The sequence below is a fragment of the Coregonus lavaretus genome (genome assembly GCF_964263955.1).
Source record: "Coregonus lavaretus genome assembly, chromosome: 3".
Classification (NCBI taxonomy): domain Eukaryota; kingdom Metazoa; phylum Chordata; class Actinopteri; order Salmoniformes; family Salmonidae; genus Coregonus; species Coregonus lavaretus.
In genome coordinates, this window is record NC_139990.1 from 11,769,446 (window position 1) to 11,788,506 (window position 19,061).

The 19,061-nt window shown below is 46.7% G+C and overlaps 1 protein-coding gene across 2 annotated transcripts; it reads left to right on the forward strand.

Moving 5' to 3' along the window:
- Positions 1 to 696: 696 nt before the first annotated feature.
- Positions 697 to 18,929, forward strand: LOC311116966 (putative methyltransferase-like protein 24). Of its 2 annotated transcripts, XM_084157470.1 has the most exons (5): positions 697 to 1,186; positions 12,814 to 12,912; positions 13,694 to 13,824; positions 14,083 to 14,344; positions 17,699 to 18,929. In XM_084157470.1, exons 1-5 carry the CDS (start codon positions 914 to 916, stop codon positions 18,008 to 18,010), a joined length of 1,077 nt encoding a protein of 358 aa, XP_084013596.1. In that variant the 5' UTR covers positions 697 to 913; the 3' UTR covers positions 18,011 to 18,929. The 2 variants fall into 2 exon arrangements, with proteins under 2 accessions (XP_084013596.1, XP_084013597.1); XM_084157471.1 differs by lacking the exon at positions 12,814 to 12,912 and having other exon boundaries at positions 829 to 1,186.
- Positions 18,930 to 19,061: the final 132 nt, after the last annotated feature.

The window sequence follows — 19,061 nt, forward strand, 5'->3', positions numbered from 1 at the left end:
TGGGACAGCTAGGAGAGGGAGAGAGATGGTGGGTGAGAAAGGAAGGAGGCGAGATAGAGGGAAAGAGAGTGGATGGGAGAGGGGGAGAGAAGGAGGAAGGGAGAGGGCAGGGAGAAAGAGAGAGAGAGAGAGAGAGAGGGGAGGGGAGGGGGGGGGGGGTAAGATTCCACAGGAAGGTAATTACACTGAGCCCCCGATTTTTCACTTTAAAATGTATATGCCAAACAAAACCCATTGATTTCAAAGTTTAACAAAACATACAACTCTATGCACAATGGCTACTTTGAACTATTTAGATGTAGATGCAAAGTTTGTGTCTTCCTGTCAATTAGTTTTTGTAAAATCTTCAGTGGAAATTCTTAAATGTAGTCCTTGTGCAGAGTTGCATGGTTTTTTAAACTTGGAAATCAATGGTTTTTGTTTGGTATACATTTTTAAGTGAGTCTCAGCGTAATTCCGTTACCATGGAATTGCCCGGATACTTTTCTATTCCCTAATTCCCATGATACTTTACTTAGCCTGCTGATTAGAGCGCCACTGGGCTATTAAATGTCCTTTGTTTTTCTGTGAGAAACATACTTCTAAAAATACCGTAATAGGCTAGATATCAACCAATCGGCCACTGACCCTGGAGCTCTGCGTCACCACTCTGCCCTCCCGCTGGTTACAGAGCAGGAGAAAGGGTCTGTAGCCTTCAGTTGAAAGTGGGCAGAACAAAGGGAAGCGGAGGGGAGGATGAAATAGAGGGAGTGAAGTTATTGAACGGCTAGCGACTGCGCTTCACGCTACTGTTTTTAACTCCCCACAGCTCCGCAGCAGTCAGTCGGTCAGTTGACTCCCACGAGGCACCAGGCCGGTCCGGTTGGGAAGGAGAACAAAGGCACGAGATGCTCACCGGTTTCCCGGAGGAGGCATGTCAGCCGGTGGCGGTGTGCAGCGCGTGCTGCTGTTAATTATCCCGCTGTTTCTACTCGCGCTACAGATCCTGGTCGGGCTCCGGTTGCCGCGAGCAGACAACGCAGGTAGCCCCGGGGTCTTTAAGGACGGGGTCGCCTTCACCGTGATCAGCATAGAACCGGAGAGAAGAAGCGCGCGCCAAACCGGATCTTTGGTGTTTTTACGGGATGAGGAGACGGGAGCGAGCCGCGGGTACGAGGATGAAAACGAGATGCCCATTGGCAACCGGGTGAGAGCAAACTACGAGCGCGCAAACACACACGCACACAGTTGAGATGAGGACAGGATAGGGCAGACTGACCCCCGATCAGTGACAGTGGCAGCTTTCCTGCAGCTGTAGTGATCAGCTGCGTGTGTGTCAGTGGTCAGCGAGGAACAGGAGGTTTCAGCTTCTCATCTTTGTTGGTATGTCAATAATACATCCCCCATCTCCCTGTCTCTCATCCCCCATCTCTCTCTCTCTCATCCCCCTCTCTCCCTCACTCCTCCTTTCCTGTAAATCCCCCATCATCATCTCCCCCTCTTAAGGCTAGCTCCTACTCAGTCAGTCTGGTGAGTCATCATCGACCCCTCTCCCCCCTCCTTCCTGGGTTACCATGGTGACCAGCAGGGGTCTCTAGGGGTGGGGTGGGCTGTGTGCTTGTGTGTATATGTGTTTGTGTGTTAGTATGCCACAGGCATGCATGTCACTAGCAGGGCTGGAGTCAGGGCCCTTGACCTGTCTGTACATCTCTCATACCTGAGGGGCCAATGCACACACACACACACACGCACGCACGCACGCACACACACACACACACACACACACACACATTCCTCTACATTATTTATTCTCCTACTCTCTTTGACCTCCACTCCAACTTACACCTAAGTGTCCCCTCAACCTCTGGAGTATGTGGGTGTGTTTCATTTACATTTTTATTAATTTACAAATACTGAGCTGACATGTACAGACGAGCAGTGTTGGAATACTCATACTAACCGCACTAACCGTACTATTTGAGACGTAAATTGATTATGTAGTATGTTTATTGGTCATAGTATGGATAGTTAGTATGCCAAAAGTTCCCAGATGTCGTACTACATTCGCCAAAATACGAAGTATACAAGCAGTGGACACTATTTCTGGCCCATAATGCAATTCTTCAGGAAATGGGCGCGGCTTCACAACATTTGAAGAAAATATGCACCGACGAGAGTGGATACAAATTCATTGCTTTAACTAATTATGACAAATGTTAAGAAAATGTTGAGCAATGTAATAAAGTAAAGCGTTTTCAAATAAGTTATGTTACACGTTATGTTGGCAGACAATTTGTTAGGTATGCTAGCCTTACGAACCGCATAGCATATCATTACAGCCGTTGCTTGAATGCAGTGGCGATTTTAGCATGTAAATCTTGGTGGGGCAAACTCCAAAAATATTTTTAGATGCATGCCAGCAAAGCCACAACACAACACTAAACAATACATTAATTGCACTATAACGGTGACCACAAACTGTTAGAGCCTACATAAAGCTGTCCCAACAGCAGAGCTTTCTTTTCAGCACCATGGAGTGAATCCTTAACACTGCTACCCCTGGCTATCAGCGGAGCCTTGTCTGGCATCGAAACAGTTAAATTCAGCCTCATTTACTGCCTTAAAAAAAAACATAACTGATATGGCTGACTTACTTAAACAAATGTGGTTTCTATGGAGATGTACAAACTATGGCATAAGGGGACGACGAGCGGATAAGAGGCAATCCGTAATTTCGATTAAGACATTCATGAGCGGGTAAGGACAGAAGTAGTCAATATAACTATTTGTTCAGCACTTTTGAAATGTACAGCGACAGAATTCAGAACATGGGCCGTTCTTATAGTATTCTCCCTGTACACCAAGTCAGAACCGTAGGATAAATAAAGGGGGCATATAAGCAGACAATGAAAGCTCTTGCAATATTAAATTATTACATTTCTCTAAAACAGGCTATAGGCTACATGTGCACCACCAAGTCAGAACAGTAGGCTAAGTTATGAGGGGGAAGGGGACCAAATTATAAGGGTGAGGCACATGGGCTACTAACAGCTTACTACACAACATAAACGTAATATTACTTTCTTAGCTATAGTATACATATCTCCCTGGCATATTACATAATTTATGCAGAAGCATACAATACATTTTTGGACTCACCTTGTTGTGCTGTGCTCACTTGAACAGGAAGGTGGCGCAGCGGTCCTTCTTATGGGCAAATTTTGTCATCAAACTTTGTCATCAATGTCTGGCATTCTCTGGATTTATGGTGCTTTCAAGACAACTGGGAACTCGGGGAAAAAAACAAGGTCGAATCATGCCGTTAGTGATCTTCAGGTCAGAGCTCTAGAAAGAGGCCCAAGTTCCCCACTTGGAATTCCGAGTTGGATGACCGTTCAAAACGTATTTTCCCAGTCGGAGCTAGTTGTCTTGAACTCACTGAAGTCTGAGATTTCCCAGTTCCGAGTTTCCAGTTGTTTTGAATGCGGCAGAAGTCATGCTGGATTGACAGCATAGCCCATGGTGCATGTGAATGTTTATCCTTTTAAGCTGGGAAAAGAGACCCTTAAACCCAGACTTGGACCACACACCCACTCCACTGAATAACAGGCTAGTGATTGCTTTGCAACACTTGCAGTTAGCCACTGATTCCTTCCAAACTACTCATTGTTGAATTTGCGATTTCCAACTTGTTGTGTAATGTTTATGTCCAATGGCCAATGAGCACCGATACGTTTTATCTATAATTTCTCTTCATATGACAAGGATTGAAAAGGATTTGCCAGTAGATTGTCGACTTGATTCATGATGATGACTGCTGGTCTAGCTTGCTAGCTAAGATTTTGATAATATGATGTTAACATGATCAGTGCAATCAAAGCTACGGTAGATTTAATGGGATTGACATCATTTTATGTGGCCAATGACCTTGAGCCTTCTTGGATGGACACTTCTAATGTAACTCTATGGCAGCACCCAAGGGGCTTGAATTTTTGAGCTCTCCCCGTAGACTTTGCGGTGATGTAGTGTCCCCATGAGTGATAGAACACTGAGCCAATCATGGCGCAACTAGAGAACATTACCAACTCCTACGCTCCGTATTTTCCGCTGGCTGCCCCACCAACACAGAAAGCACTGAGCTAGGCTGAAACACCTGCATTTTGGAGCTGCCGTACTCATATTATTAACTTAATATATATATATATTTTTACATTGTTTGCAAACTGATGTGACACGTATTAATGCCAAAATAACATGCAAAAAAGGCAACAAATAAATAAAATATATATATATATATTTTTAGCTAAACAGGTAGAGCTCTGCCTCACCTGCCCTGAATGACAGGTCGCTACTGTGTAACACCAGCCTTGGCTTTGGCTCCCCCTCCTGTCCAGCTCAGGCGTTCGGCGCCGCCGGGCCTTCTAGCTGCTGCCGAACCTGCTGCTGGCAAACGCCCTTCACACATCAACCCCGGACTTGTCTCGTCATCATTACACACACCTGGTTCCAATCCCCACTCTATCACTGTATACAGTGGGGAGAACAAGTATTTGATACACTGCCGATTTTGCAGGTTTTCCTACTTACAAAGCATGTAGAGGTCTGTAATTTTTATCATAGGTACACTTCAACTGTGAGAGACGGACTCGTAAAACAAAAATCCAGAAAATCACATTGTATGATTTTTAAGTAAATCATTTGCATTTTATTGCATGACATAAGTATTTGATACATCAGAAAAGCAGAACTTAATATTTGGTACAGAAACCTTTGTTTGCAATTACAGAGATCATATGTTTCCTGTAGGTCTTGACTAGGATTGCACACACTGCAGCAGGGATTTTGGCCCACTCCTCCATACAGACCTTCTCCAGATCCTTCAGGTTTCGGGGCTGTCGCTGGACAATACGGACTTTCAGCTCCCTCCAAAGATTTTCTATTGGGTTCAGGTCTGGAGACTGGCTAGTCCACTCCAGGACCTTGAGATGCTTCTTACGGAGCCACTCCTTAGTTGCCCTGGCTGTGTGTTTCAGGTCGTTGTCATGCTGGAAGACCCTGCCACGACCCATCTTCAATGCTCTTACTGAGGGAAGGAGGTTGATGGCCAAGATCTCACGATACATGGCCCCATCCATCCTCCCCTCAATACGGTGCAGTCGTCCTGTCCCTTTTGCAGAAAAGCATCCCCAAAGAATGATGTTTCCACCTCCATGCTTCACGGTTGGGATGGTGTTCTTGGGGTTGTACTCATCCTTCTTCTTCCTCCAAACATGGCGAGTGGAGTTTAGACCAAAAAGCTCTATTTTTGTCTCATCAGACCACATGACCTTCTCCCATTCCTCCTCTGGATCATCCAGATGGTCATTGGCAAACTTCAGATGGGCCTGGACATGCGCTGGCTTGAGCAGGGGGACCTTGCGTGCGCTGCAGGATTTTAATCCATGACGGCGTAGTGTGTTACTAATGGTTTTCTTTGAGACTGTGGTCCCAGCTCTCTTCAGGTCATTGACCAGGTCCTGCCGTGTAATTCTGGGCTGATCCCTCACCTTCCTCATGATCATTGATGCCCCACGAGGTAAAATCTTGCATGGAGCCCCAGACCGAGGGTGATTGACCGTCATCTTGAACTTCTTCCATTTTCTAATAATTGCGCCAACAGTTGTTGCCTTCTCACCAAGCTGCTTGCCTATTGTCCTGTAGCCCATCCCAGCCTTGTGCAGGTCCACAATTTTATCCCTGATGTCCTTACACAGCTCTCTGGTCTTGGCCATTGTGGAGAGGTTGGAGTCTGTTTGATTGAGTGTGTGGACAGGTGTCATTTATACAGGTAACGAGTTCAAACAGGTGCAGTTAATACAGGTAATGAGTGGAGAACAGGAGGGCTTCTTAAAGAAAAACTAACAGGTCTGTTCCAGCCGGAATTCTTACTGGTTGGTAGGTGATCAAATACTTATGTCATGCAATAAAATGCAAATGAATTACTTAAAAATCATACAATGTGATTTTCTGGATTTTTGTTTTATATTCCGTCTCTCACAGTTGAAGTGTACCTATGATAAAAATTACAGACCACTACATGCTTTGTAAGTAGGAAAACCTGCAAAATCGGCAGTGTATCAAATACTTGTTCTCCCCACTGTATATACTCCCTCTGTCATTGTATATGTTGCTTGTTTTCCTGAGAGGAATCTCTCCAACTATTTACTGAGTACTTTATATTTTGCACTGTGGGTTTCGTCCCGCTTTGAGCTATGATGCTTTAAATAATTCAGTAGTTCTAAACCTGTGACTGCCTCCTGCCTACTCCTCTCTACACATGTGACAGAATGACCGACCCAAGAAAACAGGATGCAGCAGGACATCCCGACCTCTCCGACTCGTGCCTGGAGCACCTCGGGACTGCCATGGACGAGGTGATCTGGTCCGTACGCCAACTGCAGGCTACACCTCCACCTTCCCAGCTCCTCACGGTCGTTCCAGCCACCCCACCACCATCTACATCACCCGGTCTGATCAGCAACGTCCAACCTGCACCTCCCGGAGCGGTTTGACGGCACCCCAGCTCACTTTAGGGGGTTTCTCCTGCAGTGTGACCTCCACACGTCATGCCGGGACGGCCTCTGAGAGGGACAAGGTGGCCTTGGTGATTTCAGTGCTGACAGTCCTACAGAAGTACAGTCCTATGAGCGCTTCACCCAACTCTTCCGTGCTGTTTTCGACCACCCAACAGAGGATCGAGAGGGAGGTGAGCGTCTCCTCCATCTGTGCCAGGGGTCCAGGACAGTATGCTCTGGATTTCTGGACGGTGGCTGCGTCCACTGGCTGGAACGACCAGGCCCTGTTGACGGTTTTCCGCAGCGGGCTACAGGCGGACTTCCAGACCGAGCTGGCCTGTCGTGATGAGGACCTCATGCTGGACCAGCTCATCGCCATGGCCATCCGCCTGGATAATCTCCTGCGTGCCCGTTGTCGCCCATCCCAGGGGTTCGGGTCTCTCCCAGGAACCTCCAGCGAGACTGAGCCCATGGAGGTGGGCACAACACACTTTCCCCCAGAGGAACGTCAACGCCGCCGTCAACAGGGTCTCTGCTACTACTGCGGTCTCTGCTCCTCTCTGTCCACCCAGCCCGTCCTCCTCCCTGTCACCTTCCCGGACTATCCTGGTCCCCCACTGAGTCCTGTTGTAGTGGATTCCGTTGTTGCAGGCAATTTCCTAGACGGGTCAGTGGCCTTATCATTACGCATCCCTCTAGTCCCTTTACAACCCCCATCCCAGTCCATGCCCTAGACAACCGTCCGCTAGGAACAGGACTGGTGAGCCAGACCACGATTCCTATTACCCTCACAGTTGATTACAACCACCATGAACGCATCACGTTCCTCATCTTAGACTCTCCTGTTCACCCTGTAGTTTTAGGTCTCCCCTGGTTACAGTTGCATAACCCCAGTATATCGTGGACAGAGAGGAGGTTGTTGGGTTGGTCGCAGAAGTGTCAGGGGAGGTGTCTCTCGGTGTCTATCTGTGCCATCTCCATGGAAAGTCTGGACCAGGCCACCCACGTCCCTATCCCGGAGGAATACCGGGACCTACAGGTGGCTTTTTCGAAGACTCGTGCCACGTGCCTGCCCCCTCATCGTCCATTGGACTGCACTATCGACCTACTGCCTGGTTCTACCCTCCCGTGGGGGCACATCTACCCTCTCTCGCATGCAGAGACTGAAGCATGGAGGTCAACATCCAGGAGGCGCTGGCCCAAGGATTCCTCCGTCCGTCCACCTCTCCGGCCTCTTCCAGCTTATTTTTGGTGAAGAAGAAGGACGGAGGTCTCTGCCCCTGTATCGAATAAGGCTACGGTTAAATTAATTTATCCCCTGCCTCTCATACCCACTGTGATCGAACAGATGCACGGTGCAAAGTACTTTACCAAATTGGATTTACACAGTGCCTACAAACTGGTGCGCATCAGAGAGGGGGATGAATGGAAGACCGCCTTCAGCACCGGCACTACGAATACAGGGTAATGACATCCGTCGAGCCCTGAAACGGGAGCCCTCACCTGCCCACTGTCCCGAGGGGCGTATCTACGTGCCCTCTGATGTGCGGGACCGTCTCCTCATCTGGGCACACACAGCACCTGTGTCGGGCCACCCGGGTAGAGCCCGTATTATCGACTGTCTCTCCGCCAAGTACTGGTGGCCCACCTTGGCCCAGGACATCCGTGTTTACGTCTCTTCCTGCTCTTTCTGCGCACAGAGTAAGACACCGAGACACCTCCCCTATGGCAAACTCTACCCACCGTCCTGGTCGTTGTGGACCGGTTTCCCAAAGCCTGTCGTCTGATTCCTCTGCCTGGTCTCCCTACGGCCATGCAGACCGCGGAGGCTCTCTTCTCTCATGTCTTCCGGCACTACGGGATCCCGGAGGACATTGTGTCTGACCGTGGTCCTCAGTTCACCTCCCGTGTCTGGAAGGCCTTCATGGAACGACTGGGGGTCATGGTCAGCCTTACCTCCGGGTACCGTCTCCAATCAAATGGGCAGGTGGAAAGGGGTAAATGAGGAACTGGGTAGGTACCTTCGTAGTTACTGTCAGAACCGGCCGGGGGAGTGGGCTGCGTTTCTGCCTTGGGCAGAATACGCACAAATCTCCCTCCATACTCCTCCACTAACCTCACACCCTTTCAGTGTGTTTTAGGCTATCAGCTGGCCCTGGCACCCTGGCACCGGAGTCAGATCGAGGGTCCTGCGGTGGACGATTGGTTCTGGCGTGCCGAGGAGGTATGGAACACAGCGCACACCCGTCTCCAGCGTGTCGTCCTCCGGCAGAAGCCGCAGGCCGATCGTCACCGCAGTGTGGCCCCGGTCTTTCACGCCGGTGACAGGGTCTGGCTTTCTATAAAGGACCTGCCCCTCTGCCTGCCCTCCCGGAAGCTGAGCCCGCGGTTTGTAGGGCTGTTCAAAGTCATGAGGAGAATCAATGAGGTGACGTACAGATTACAGCTCCCCGTCAATTACCGTAGCTCACCCTCATTTCATGTATCTATCCTCAGGCCGGTGGAGCTGGTCCCTTGGCTAGTGCTGGACCCCACGACGCACCTCCCCCTCCCTTGGACGTCGAGGGAGCCCTGGCGTACTCCGTCCGCAGCCTGTTGGACTCAAGGCGTCGTGGGGGGTCTCTCCAGTACCTGGTCGACTGGAAGGGGTGCGGTCCCGAAGAGCGGTGCTGGGTTCCGGCGCGGGACGTCCTGGACCGTTCTCTCATTCGGGATTTCCACAGGTGTCGTCCCGACTGACCTGCACCGCTTCTCCGGGGTCGTCCCCAAGGTCAGCGGCGCCCCGCTGCTGGAGCAGCGCATCGGGGGGGGGGCTCCCCCTCCTGTCCAGCTCAGGCATTCGGTGTCGCCGGGATTCTAGCTGCTGCCGAACCTGCTGCTGGCAAACACCCTTCACTAATCAACCCTGGACTTGTCTCGTCATCATTACACATACCTGGTTCCAATCCCCACTCTATCACTGTATATATACTCCCTCTGTCATTTGTCTTTGTCGGTCATTGTATATGTTGCTTATTTTCCTGAGAGGAATCTCTCCTACTATTTCCTGAGTACTTTATATTCTGCACTGTGGGTTTCGTCCTGCTTTAAGCTATGGTGCTTTAAATAATTCAGTAGTTCTAAACCTGCGTCTGCCTCCTGCCTACTCCTCTCTACATGTGACACACTGCTTGTATGTACCGGCATGTCAGTGGCGGTCTGTGCCGTTTAAGATGAGGGAGGCAGAGTTTTATTTTTCATGAGCATGGCCTTATTTCTATTACAGTATATTGGATGACTGTCATTCATATTCCGTTCACCCAGTTAAATTAAACATCGATAGGTTTAGACTACTACATGATACTCACATTTTCCCTAACCCATCATGAGGTTGCTACAAACTAGCCTATTAATTAATTAAAGATTACAACGTAGGTGCACACAGGTCGAGAGAAAATGTTGAGGTCACAGACACTGACACAGCCTTGCACACTCTTGCCTGCATCTAGCTGATCTCGGGTGTAATCATTAGTCCAACAGTTGCAAACAAGAGTTTCTATTGGACAAATTCAGGTATGTTTATCCCCGTTTCGTTTAGTTTGCTTCCGTTTAAGAAACGTTTTTTAACAGAATCAGCTTTTTAACAGAATCGCATCTATGCACTCTCCTCTTCTAACCTTTTCCCTTCGTTTGTGGATTTCAATGCACAACACATCTGCTGTATGTGACCAGGCGAAAAAACCTTTCCAAGCCAAACCATATAACTGCTACACACAGCCTACATCGTTGTCACCATGTTAGCTAAAGTAACGTCATAGTCAACATAGCTAATATAACTAAAGCGTTAGTAAACCCGCTACAATCATGCAGTAACTTTACAGTTTATAGTCAGTTAGCAGTTTAGCAGTTACACTGGCGGGCCCCGGTGGCAATAAATCAGTCAAACCAAAAGCTTACCTTGACTTGCAAGAGTTCCAGTGTTGTGTTTCATAGTCATAGCCAGCTAGCTAACATTGCATCCCTCTGTTTGAGCAGGGTGTTTGAGTAGGCTAAACTAGCTACCTGCATTTGCTAGCTAAGTAAGTAAAACTGAAAAAAATTACATCTCTCTCGCTCTCTCTTGCTTGTCCATTTAAGAAATTAATTTATTTCTCTATTTTTTCTCTCTCTCTCTTCTCTCTCTTTAAGTCAACTACTCACCACATTTTATGCACTGCAGTGCTAGGTAGCTGTAGCTTATGCTTTCAGTACTAGATTCATTCTCTGATCCTTTGATTGGGTATACAACATATCAGTTCATGCTACAAGAGCATTACAGCCTTATTCTGGATAAAATAAAATACAATCCTCATCAATCTACACACAATACCCGATAATGACAAAGCAAAAACAGGATTTTATAAATTGTTGCACATTTATTACAAATATAAAACAGAAATACCATATTTACATAACTATTCAGACCCTTTGCTATGAGACTCAAAATTGAGCTCAGGTGCATCCTGTTTCCATTGATCATCCTTGAGATATTTCTACAACTTGATTGGAGTCCACCTGTGGTAAATTCAATTGATTGGACATGATTTGGAAAGGCACACACCTGTCTATATAAGGTCCCACAGTTGACAGTGCATATCAGAGCAAAAACCAAGCCATGAGGTCGAAGGAATTGTCCGTAGAGCTCCGAGACAGGATTGTGTCGAGGCACAGATCTGGGGAAGGGTACCAAAAAATGTCTGCAGCATTGAAGGTCCCCGAGAACACAGTGGCCTCCATCATTCTTAAATGGAAGAAGTTTGGAACCACCAAGACTCTTCCTAGAGTTGGCCGCCCGGCCAAACTGAGCAATTGTGGGAGAAGGGCCTTGTCAGGGAGGTGACCAAGAACCCTATGGTCACTCTGACAGAGCTCCAGAGTTCCTCTGTGGAGATGCGAGAACCTTCCAGAAGGACAACCATCTCTGCAGCACTCCACCAATCAGGCCTTTATGGTAGCCACTCCTCAGTAAAAGGCACATGACAGCCCGCTTGGAGTTTGCCAAAAGGCACCTAAAGGACTCTCAGACCATGAGAAACAAGATTCTCTGGTCTGATGAAACCAAGATTGAACTCTTTGGCCTGAATGCCAAGCGTCACGTCTGGAGGAAACATGGTACCATCCCTACGGTGAAGCATGGTGGTGGCAGCATCATGCTGTAGGGATGTTTTTCAGCGGCAGGGAGTGGGAGACTATCAGGATCGGGGGAAAGATGAACAAAGCAAAGTACAGAGAGATCCTTGATGAAAACCTGCTCCAGAGCGCTCAGGATCTCAGACTGGGGCGAAGGTTCACCTTCCAACAGGACAACGACCCTAGCATACAGCCAAGACAACGCAGGAGTGGCTTCGGGACAAGTCTCTGAATGTCCTTGAGTGGCCCAGCCAGAGTCCGGACTTGAACACGATCTAACATCTCTGGAGAGACCTGAAAATAGCTGTGCAGCGATGCTCTCCATCCAACATGACAGAGCTTGAGAGGCTCTGCAGAGAAGAATGGGAGAAACTCCCCAAATACAGGTGTGCCAAGCTTGTAGCGTCATACCCAAGAAGATTCGCGGCTGTAATCGCTGCCAAAGGTGCTTCGACAAAGTGCTGAGTAAAGGGTCTCAATACTTATGGAAATGGGATATTTCAGTTTATTTTTTATACATTTGCAAAAATTTATAAAAACAAGTTTTTGCTTTGTCATTATGGGGTATTGTGTGTAGGCTGTAATGTAACAAAATGTGGAACAAGTCAAGGGGTCTGAATACTTTCCGAATGCACTGTAAGTGGTATAGTCGTTGTGCGTTCTCAATGGTCGTAAGATGTCTAGCTAGTAATTTGTTAGGTAAGCTAACAAGCTAGGAAGAAGTTGCATAGCAACAGCATCAACTTCCGTTAGACCGGCGAAGCACTAGTACACTCAACTGAAAGGATACTGTTTGTTTACAGCAGGGTTGCCCAACCCTGTTCCTGGAGAGCTACCCTCCTGTAGGTCTTCGCTCCAGCCAGGTGCTACTAACCTGATTCATCTTATCAACCTGGTAATTATTAGAATCAGGTGTGTTAGATTAGGGTTGGAGCAAAAACCTACAGGACGGTAGCTCTCCAGGAACAGGGTTGGGCAGTCCTGGTTTACAGTATACTATATGTAGTATATACTCATTAAGTATGTAGTATACAGTATGTTAGTATGGGTATTCGAACACAGCTTATGTGTGTGTTTGTGATTGCGAGTGGCGTGCATGTGTTACCCTGATGACGCATGTGTCTACCCACAGGAGAGAGGTAGAGGGTTTGAGCTGCAGCAGTGGGCATCAGGTGAGCCCTCCTTCACTGCAGAGCTGGAACGTGTCATCGCTTACATTACCACACCACAGGTACATAACCATGCCCACTTTACACCCAGGCCCACACATCATAAATAATTCAGATAGAAATGCACTGTATATAACAGACCTGGGTCCGTAGTCATGAAGCGTCTTAGAGTAGGAATGTTGATCTAGGATCAGGTCCCTCCTGTCCATATAATATTTTTCATTATATTATATTTTTCATTATAAAACTGATCCTAGATCAGACCTGGGTTTCAAATACTTTAAACATTTGATCAACTACGTGTGCCTGTTTGAGCTTGCCTGGCTTAATAAACCAATAATAAACTCCTAAAACTGCAAAGCCTGCCAGTCTGGCACGCCAGGCAGACTCAAGCAAACGCTCAATGTATTAGAAATGATTATTCAAGTACTTGAACCCAGGTCTGTCCTAGATCAGCACTCCTACTTTGTGAGGCTTGACACATACAGCCTAGGTTCTGAAGTATTTCATCATATTTCAAAGATGCTGGGGTCAGAGAGTAATGACAGTGTGGTATTTGAGACCAGACACTTAACATGTCACTGTAAACCATTATATATGTTTGAACTAAAAACCTCTGAACCAGGGTTTCCCAACATGTTAGAGAACATCAGTGGAAAAAAGCCCCCTAAAAAACAGATTTGGGGCAACAGACAGCATAAAAAAAATATTTTTCTCAACGTCCCCTCTCTCGCTCAGACAGGAAGTCTGTGTCACATGACTTCCTCTGGGCCTAATGATGACTCAGCACTTCCATTCCTCCTCCAGCCAGGCCCCTCATTGCTCTGTCCTGTCCCCCTGCAGGTGAACTGTTCCCGGGTGCTGCTACCAGGCGAGTCACACGCTTCACAGGTCTCTGGAGCTCTCTGGCTGCTTTGTGTGGAGGGCTGGAGCCTGCCAAGCCAGGGTCCTCCGTGTGTAGCATACTCTTTCAGGTGTGTGTATGAGTGTGTCTGTGCGTCTCTGTATACGTGCCACTGGAACTTCAATACAATGTAGCCTATTCTATAGCAATGTGAACCAAACAGTTTATTACCATCATTATACAATATCATAACATCACTGACATGCTCCCTCCCCGAAACTTGTTAATAATGTAAAACAGTTTTAAACAAATCATAATCTCTTCCTCACTCCCATATCTCTCTCTTATCTACAACTCTCTCTCTCCATCTCTCTGTCTCTGTGTGTAGTATGGATGAAGGTGATACAGGGTTCCTAGAGGCTCTCTCAAAGGCCTGTGAAGTCCACAGATTTGACCCCAGTGGTCACCATGGTGACAGAGCCAGCAGTGGTTACCGTAACCGTGGTGACGATGGTTCTGGTGGTTTCCGACAGCACCGGGTGTGGCTGGACTGGCGAGCAGCGAGAGGACGCAAGCAGAAGAAGAAGGGGGTTCTGGGTAGCGGGTCCCGGACACTCGAGGACATCATGGAGACTCTGGGACATCACACGGTAAAAGCCAATTTATGGTCAATCCGTGTTCTGCAGTGGCCATACAGCATTTACGGTGATGCGGCCTCTGCAGAAGTCAGAGCATTCATACTTCTTGCGCTTCGGGGAGCTGTCATACACACCCAATAAATTAGTCTGCACTCATAGTGATTCAGGGCTAATCTCTATAGCCATCCAGCTATCCAGCAACTTTACACAGCCATTGAAGAGGAGTGGGACAACATTCCACAGCCCACAATCAACTGCCTGATCAACTCTATGTGAAGGAGATGTGTCGCGCTGCATGAGGCAAATGGTGGTCACACCAGATACTGACTGGTTTTCTGATCCACACCCCTACCCAGATTAGTTGAATGTGCGCTAATCCAGCATCCTTCCATCCCCCACAGTCTGCATTCCATTGACATCGTTACTGCATCTATCCCCATTACCTCCCCGTTCAAACTAATTTTTGTGTCTTTGAAATCCCTACACGAGGTATCGTAAAGATGTTTATATTTGTGAACTTGTCCTGATAGTCTTTCGTCAAAGTTCTGCATGTTTGTTGTGAAGGAAGTTGTCAAGGAAGTGAGTTTATGTTTATACAGGATGTACCGCCCCCACCTACCATCAACCAATCATGTCAATGCAGAGCTATTCGGCGCTATGTAGAGCCCTCCGCATTGTAAAATAATTTGGGAGGCGCACGGCATCGCCATACAGAACTCGATTTGGCCTCCGCAAGCCTCCAGAGGCTCTGCAATTGCGTCACACCCTCCGTACAGAGCCTCCGGACCACTTTTCCGGATCAAGCATAAATCGGCTTTTACACACACAGACACACGCACGGTCACTCACACAGCAACACTGTAACACATACAGTAACTCACACTACAGTACACAACAGACATACACACGTAACATTCACAGTACTCACAGACAGGGCTGCCTGCACTCCCGTTTCCATGGCAACAGGGATGAGAGCTGACCCTGGCTGCCATAGCAACAGTGAATCACACCACTGCTGCAGTTACACACTGCAACCACTGGAGGGGAGTGAAACATTCACTTTTTCTTTCTTTCTTCCTTCTCCCAAATCGATCCCACTAGCCCAGCGTTTCGCAAACTCGGTCCTCGGGACCCCAAGAGGTACACGTTTTGGATTTTGCCCTAACACTACACAGCTGATTCAAATGATCAAAGCTTAATGATTAGTTGATTATATGAATCAGCTGTGTAGTGCTAGGGCAAAAACCAAAACGTGCACCCCTTGGGGTCCCGAGGACAGAGTTTGGGAAACCCTGCACTAGCTCCTGTGTACATCGCAGACTACTGGTTAGGTATAAGCAATATAGTAGTAGTTCCTTTTATTTTCCATATTGCTTATCTAACATCTCCACAAGTGCATAGGAGGTAGGAAATAAAAGATTTGGGGGTGTCATCCCCACTAAGAATGGGATTCATACTCCGACCTTCCGAACCCATTGCTGTGCTCTGTTCGCCTGCTCTGGAGCATGGTGGTAATTAGAACAAAGTGCCATAGATACTGGATATACAGTTAAAGTCAAAAAATGTATGCACGCATAACTGTAAGTCGCTTTGGATAAAAGCATCTGCTAAATGGCATATTATTATTATTATTATATTATAAGTTTACATACACCTTAGCCAAATACATTTAAACTCAGTTTTCACAATTCCTGACATTTAATCCTAGTAAAAATTCCCTGTTTTAGGTCAGTTAGGATCACCACTTTATTTTAAGAATGTGAAATGTCAGAATAATAGTAGAGTGATTTATTTCAGCTTTTATTTATTTCATCACATTCCCAGTGGGTCAGAAGTTTACATACAATTAGTATTTGGTAGCATTGCCTTTAAATTGTTTAACTTGGGTAAAATGTTTCGGGTAGCCTTCCACAAGCTTCCCACAATAAGTTGGGTGAATTTTGGCCCATTCCTCCTGACAGAGCTGGTGTAACTGAGTCAGGTTTGTAGGCCTCCTTGCTCGCACAAGCTTTTTCAGTTCTGGCCACAAATGTTCTATAGGATTGAAGTCAGGGCTTTGTGATGGCCACTCCAATACTTTGACTTTGTTGTCCTTAAGCCTTTTTGCCACAACTTTGGAAGTATGCTTGGGGTCATTGTCCATTTGGAAGAACCATTTGCGACCAAGCTTTAACTTCCTGACTGATGTCTTGAGATGTTGCTTCAATATATCAACATAATTTTCCTTCCTCATGATGCCATCTATTTTGTGAAGTGTACCAGTCCCTCCTGCAGCAAAGCACCCCCACAGCATGATGCTGCCACCCCCATGCTTCACGGTTAGGATGGTTGGTGTTCCTCGGCTTGCAAGACACCCCCCTTTTTCCTCCAAACATAACGATGGTCATTATGGCCAAACAGTTCTATTTTTGTTTCATCAGACAAGAGGACATTTCTCCAAAAAGTACAATCTTTGTCCACATGTGCAGTTGCAAACCGTAGTCTCTTTTTTATGGCGGTTTTGGAGCAGTGGCTTCTTCCTTGCTGAGCGGCCTTTCAGGTTATGTCGATATAGGACTCGTTTTACTGTGGATATAGATACTTTTGTACCTGTTTCCTCCAGCATCTTCACAAGGTCATTTGCTGTTGTTCTGGGATTGATTTGCACTTTTCGTACCAAAGTACATTCATCTCTAGGAGACAGAACGCGTCTCCTTCCTGAGCGGTATGACAGCTGCGTGGTTCCATGGTGTTTATGCTTGCGTACTATTGTTTGTACAGATGAACGTGGTACCTTCAGGCGTTTGGAAATTGCTCCCAAGGATGAACCAGACTTGTGGAGGTCTACCATTGCTTTTCTGAGGTCTTGGCTTATTTATTTTGATTTTCCCATGATGTCAAGCAAAGAGGCACTGAGTTTGAAGGTAGGCCTTGAAATACATCCACAGGTACACCTCCAATTGACTCAAATGATGTCAATTAGCCTATCAGAAGCTTCTAAAGCCATGACATCATTGTCTGGAATTTTCCAAGCTGTTTAAAGGCACAGTCAACTTAGTGTATGTAAACTTCTGACCCACTGGAATTGTGATACAGTTAATTATAAGTAAAATAATCTGTCTGTAAACAATTGTTGGAAAAATTACTTGTGTCATGCACAAAGTAGATGTCCTAACCGACTTGCCAAAACTATAGTTTTTTTTAAAGAAATGTGTGGAGTGGTTGAAAAACGAGTTTTAATGACTCCAACCTAAGTGTATGTAAACTTCCGACTTAAACTGAATATACACACACACTGATGAAACATAGCCCCGAGCTGTCTTTTCATTGTTTTGCTACTTTTTAATGACGTGTATATAAACACATATGGTTGTCTGTTTTTGCCAGGTGGACTTCCTGTATGCTGACCTGCTGAGTGCTGAGTGGAGGGTTCTGCAGAACTGGGCGGAGCTCGGAACTCTAGGGCGCGTCAGTCACCTGGTTGCCACGGTGCACCTCCAGTGGGCCGGCTTTGAGGTCGGCGGGACAGAGGCTGAGGTGGTCCGTTATTGGTTCAGCGTTCTACAGGGGCTCCAGGACGCTGCGTTTCGATTGGTCCATAGCTCTCCGGGGGCGGGAAAAAGCGTCCTCCGGCACAAAGTGGAAAACGCACACAGCTCTTATACACTAAGCTGGGTTAACACTGGGCCTATACACTGAGACAAACACATGCGCACGCCTTACGCACGCACGCACACACAACACACTTTCTCCCCCCCCCCCACACACACACATCAGAATAGTCAGTGGCTATGTTCAAGAGCATCAAAACCGTGATGTATCATGTGTACGTTGTGACTGACTGACTGATCTACAAGTAATAATGAGTCGTTATTTATGATGCAAGGTGATTTGCAGATCAGTCAATCTGCAGTCACCTGCGCTGTTGGCTGCAATGTCGAACAAGCTCAGTCTCTCACTGACTGGTGTCAGTCAGTAAAATTCCACTGCAGTGTGTCCCTCTGGTGGTGAAAAAAAAGAACCTACACCAGTGTTACCCAGTCGAAGGGTCAGGAACTATTAGTCGGTTGCAACCAAAACCACTCCCTATTGGGTCAGGGCTTTATTTTGAAGGTTTAGGCAGGTCCCTCACCTAAAACCTTGCAGCCATAAAAACAGTCTGGGCAGTGGGCTCAACAATATTCTGGGAACCAGCCAGCTAGCCACTGCCTACAGATTAGCCTGCCTATTCTATTAACCATTACAGTTAGGCAATACAGTCTGGCATAGCTTGGCATTGAGCACACCCTTGACAACTGTTGAATGGTAATAAAGTAATCTATTCTATCTGGGACTTCTCACTGCAGAAACAGAGATCAGGGGTCAACGCCAGTCCTTCATTCAAACAATTTAGTCACTTTTGCCTTATTAATCATTAAGGTTTTATGTACTTTTTATACATTTGTATAATCTACTTATGTGAGTTGAGCATGAATATAGTATTTCTTTGTGTGAAAATGACAGTGTTATTACTTGGGGTGGGGTTGATTATCTGCCGACGTGCAATGTAAAGACATTTATTGATTTCAAAGATGCTTTCATATTTTTATAAGTGCAATAAAAACAGTTTTGACACCCCATTTGTCCTGTATGTTGTTTTATAGAGTCTGCTACATTGTACTGGTTTCATAATGAGTGAATGTGCAATGTGTATAATGTTCTACGTAGAATGTGCAATTCTACATAGAATTTTCAGCACACTCGAAAATGT

What these genes read in the sequence shown, in the direction of transcription:
- LOC311116966 (XM_084157470.1), top strand. Translation starts at nt 914, where the DNA reads ATGTCAGCCGGTGGCGGTGTGCAGCGCGTGCTGCTGTTAATTATCCCG. An exon ending in CTTACATTACCACACCACAG is followed by an intron (nt 12,913 to 13,693) that starts GTACATAACCAT and finishes GTCCCCCTGCAG; the next exon opens with GTGAACTGTTCCCGGGTGCT. An exon ending in TGTGTAGCATACTCTTTCAG is followed by an intron (nt 13,825 to 14,082) that starts GTGTGTGTATGA and finishes CTCTGTGTGTAG; the next exon opens with TATGGATGAAGGTGATACAG.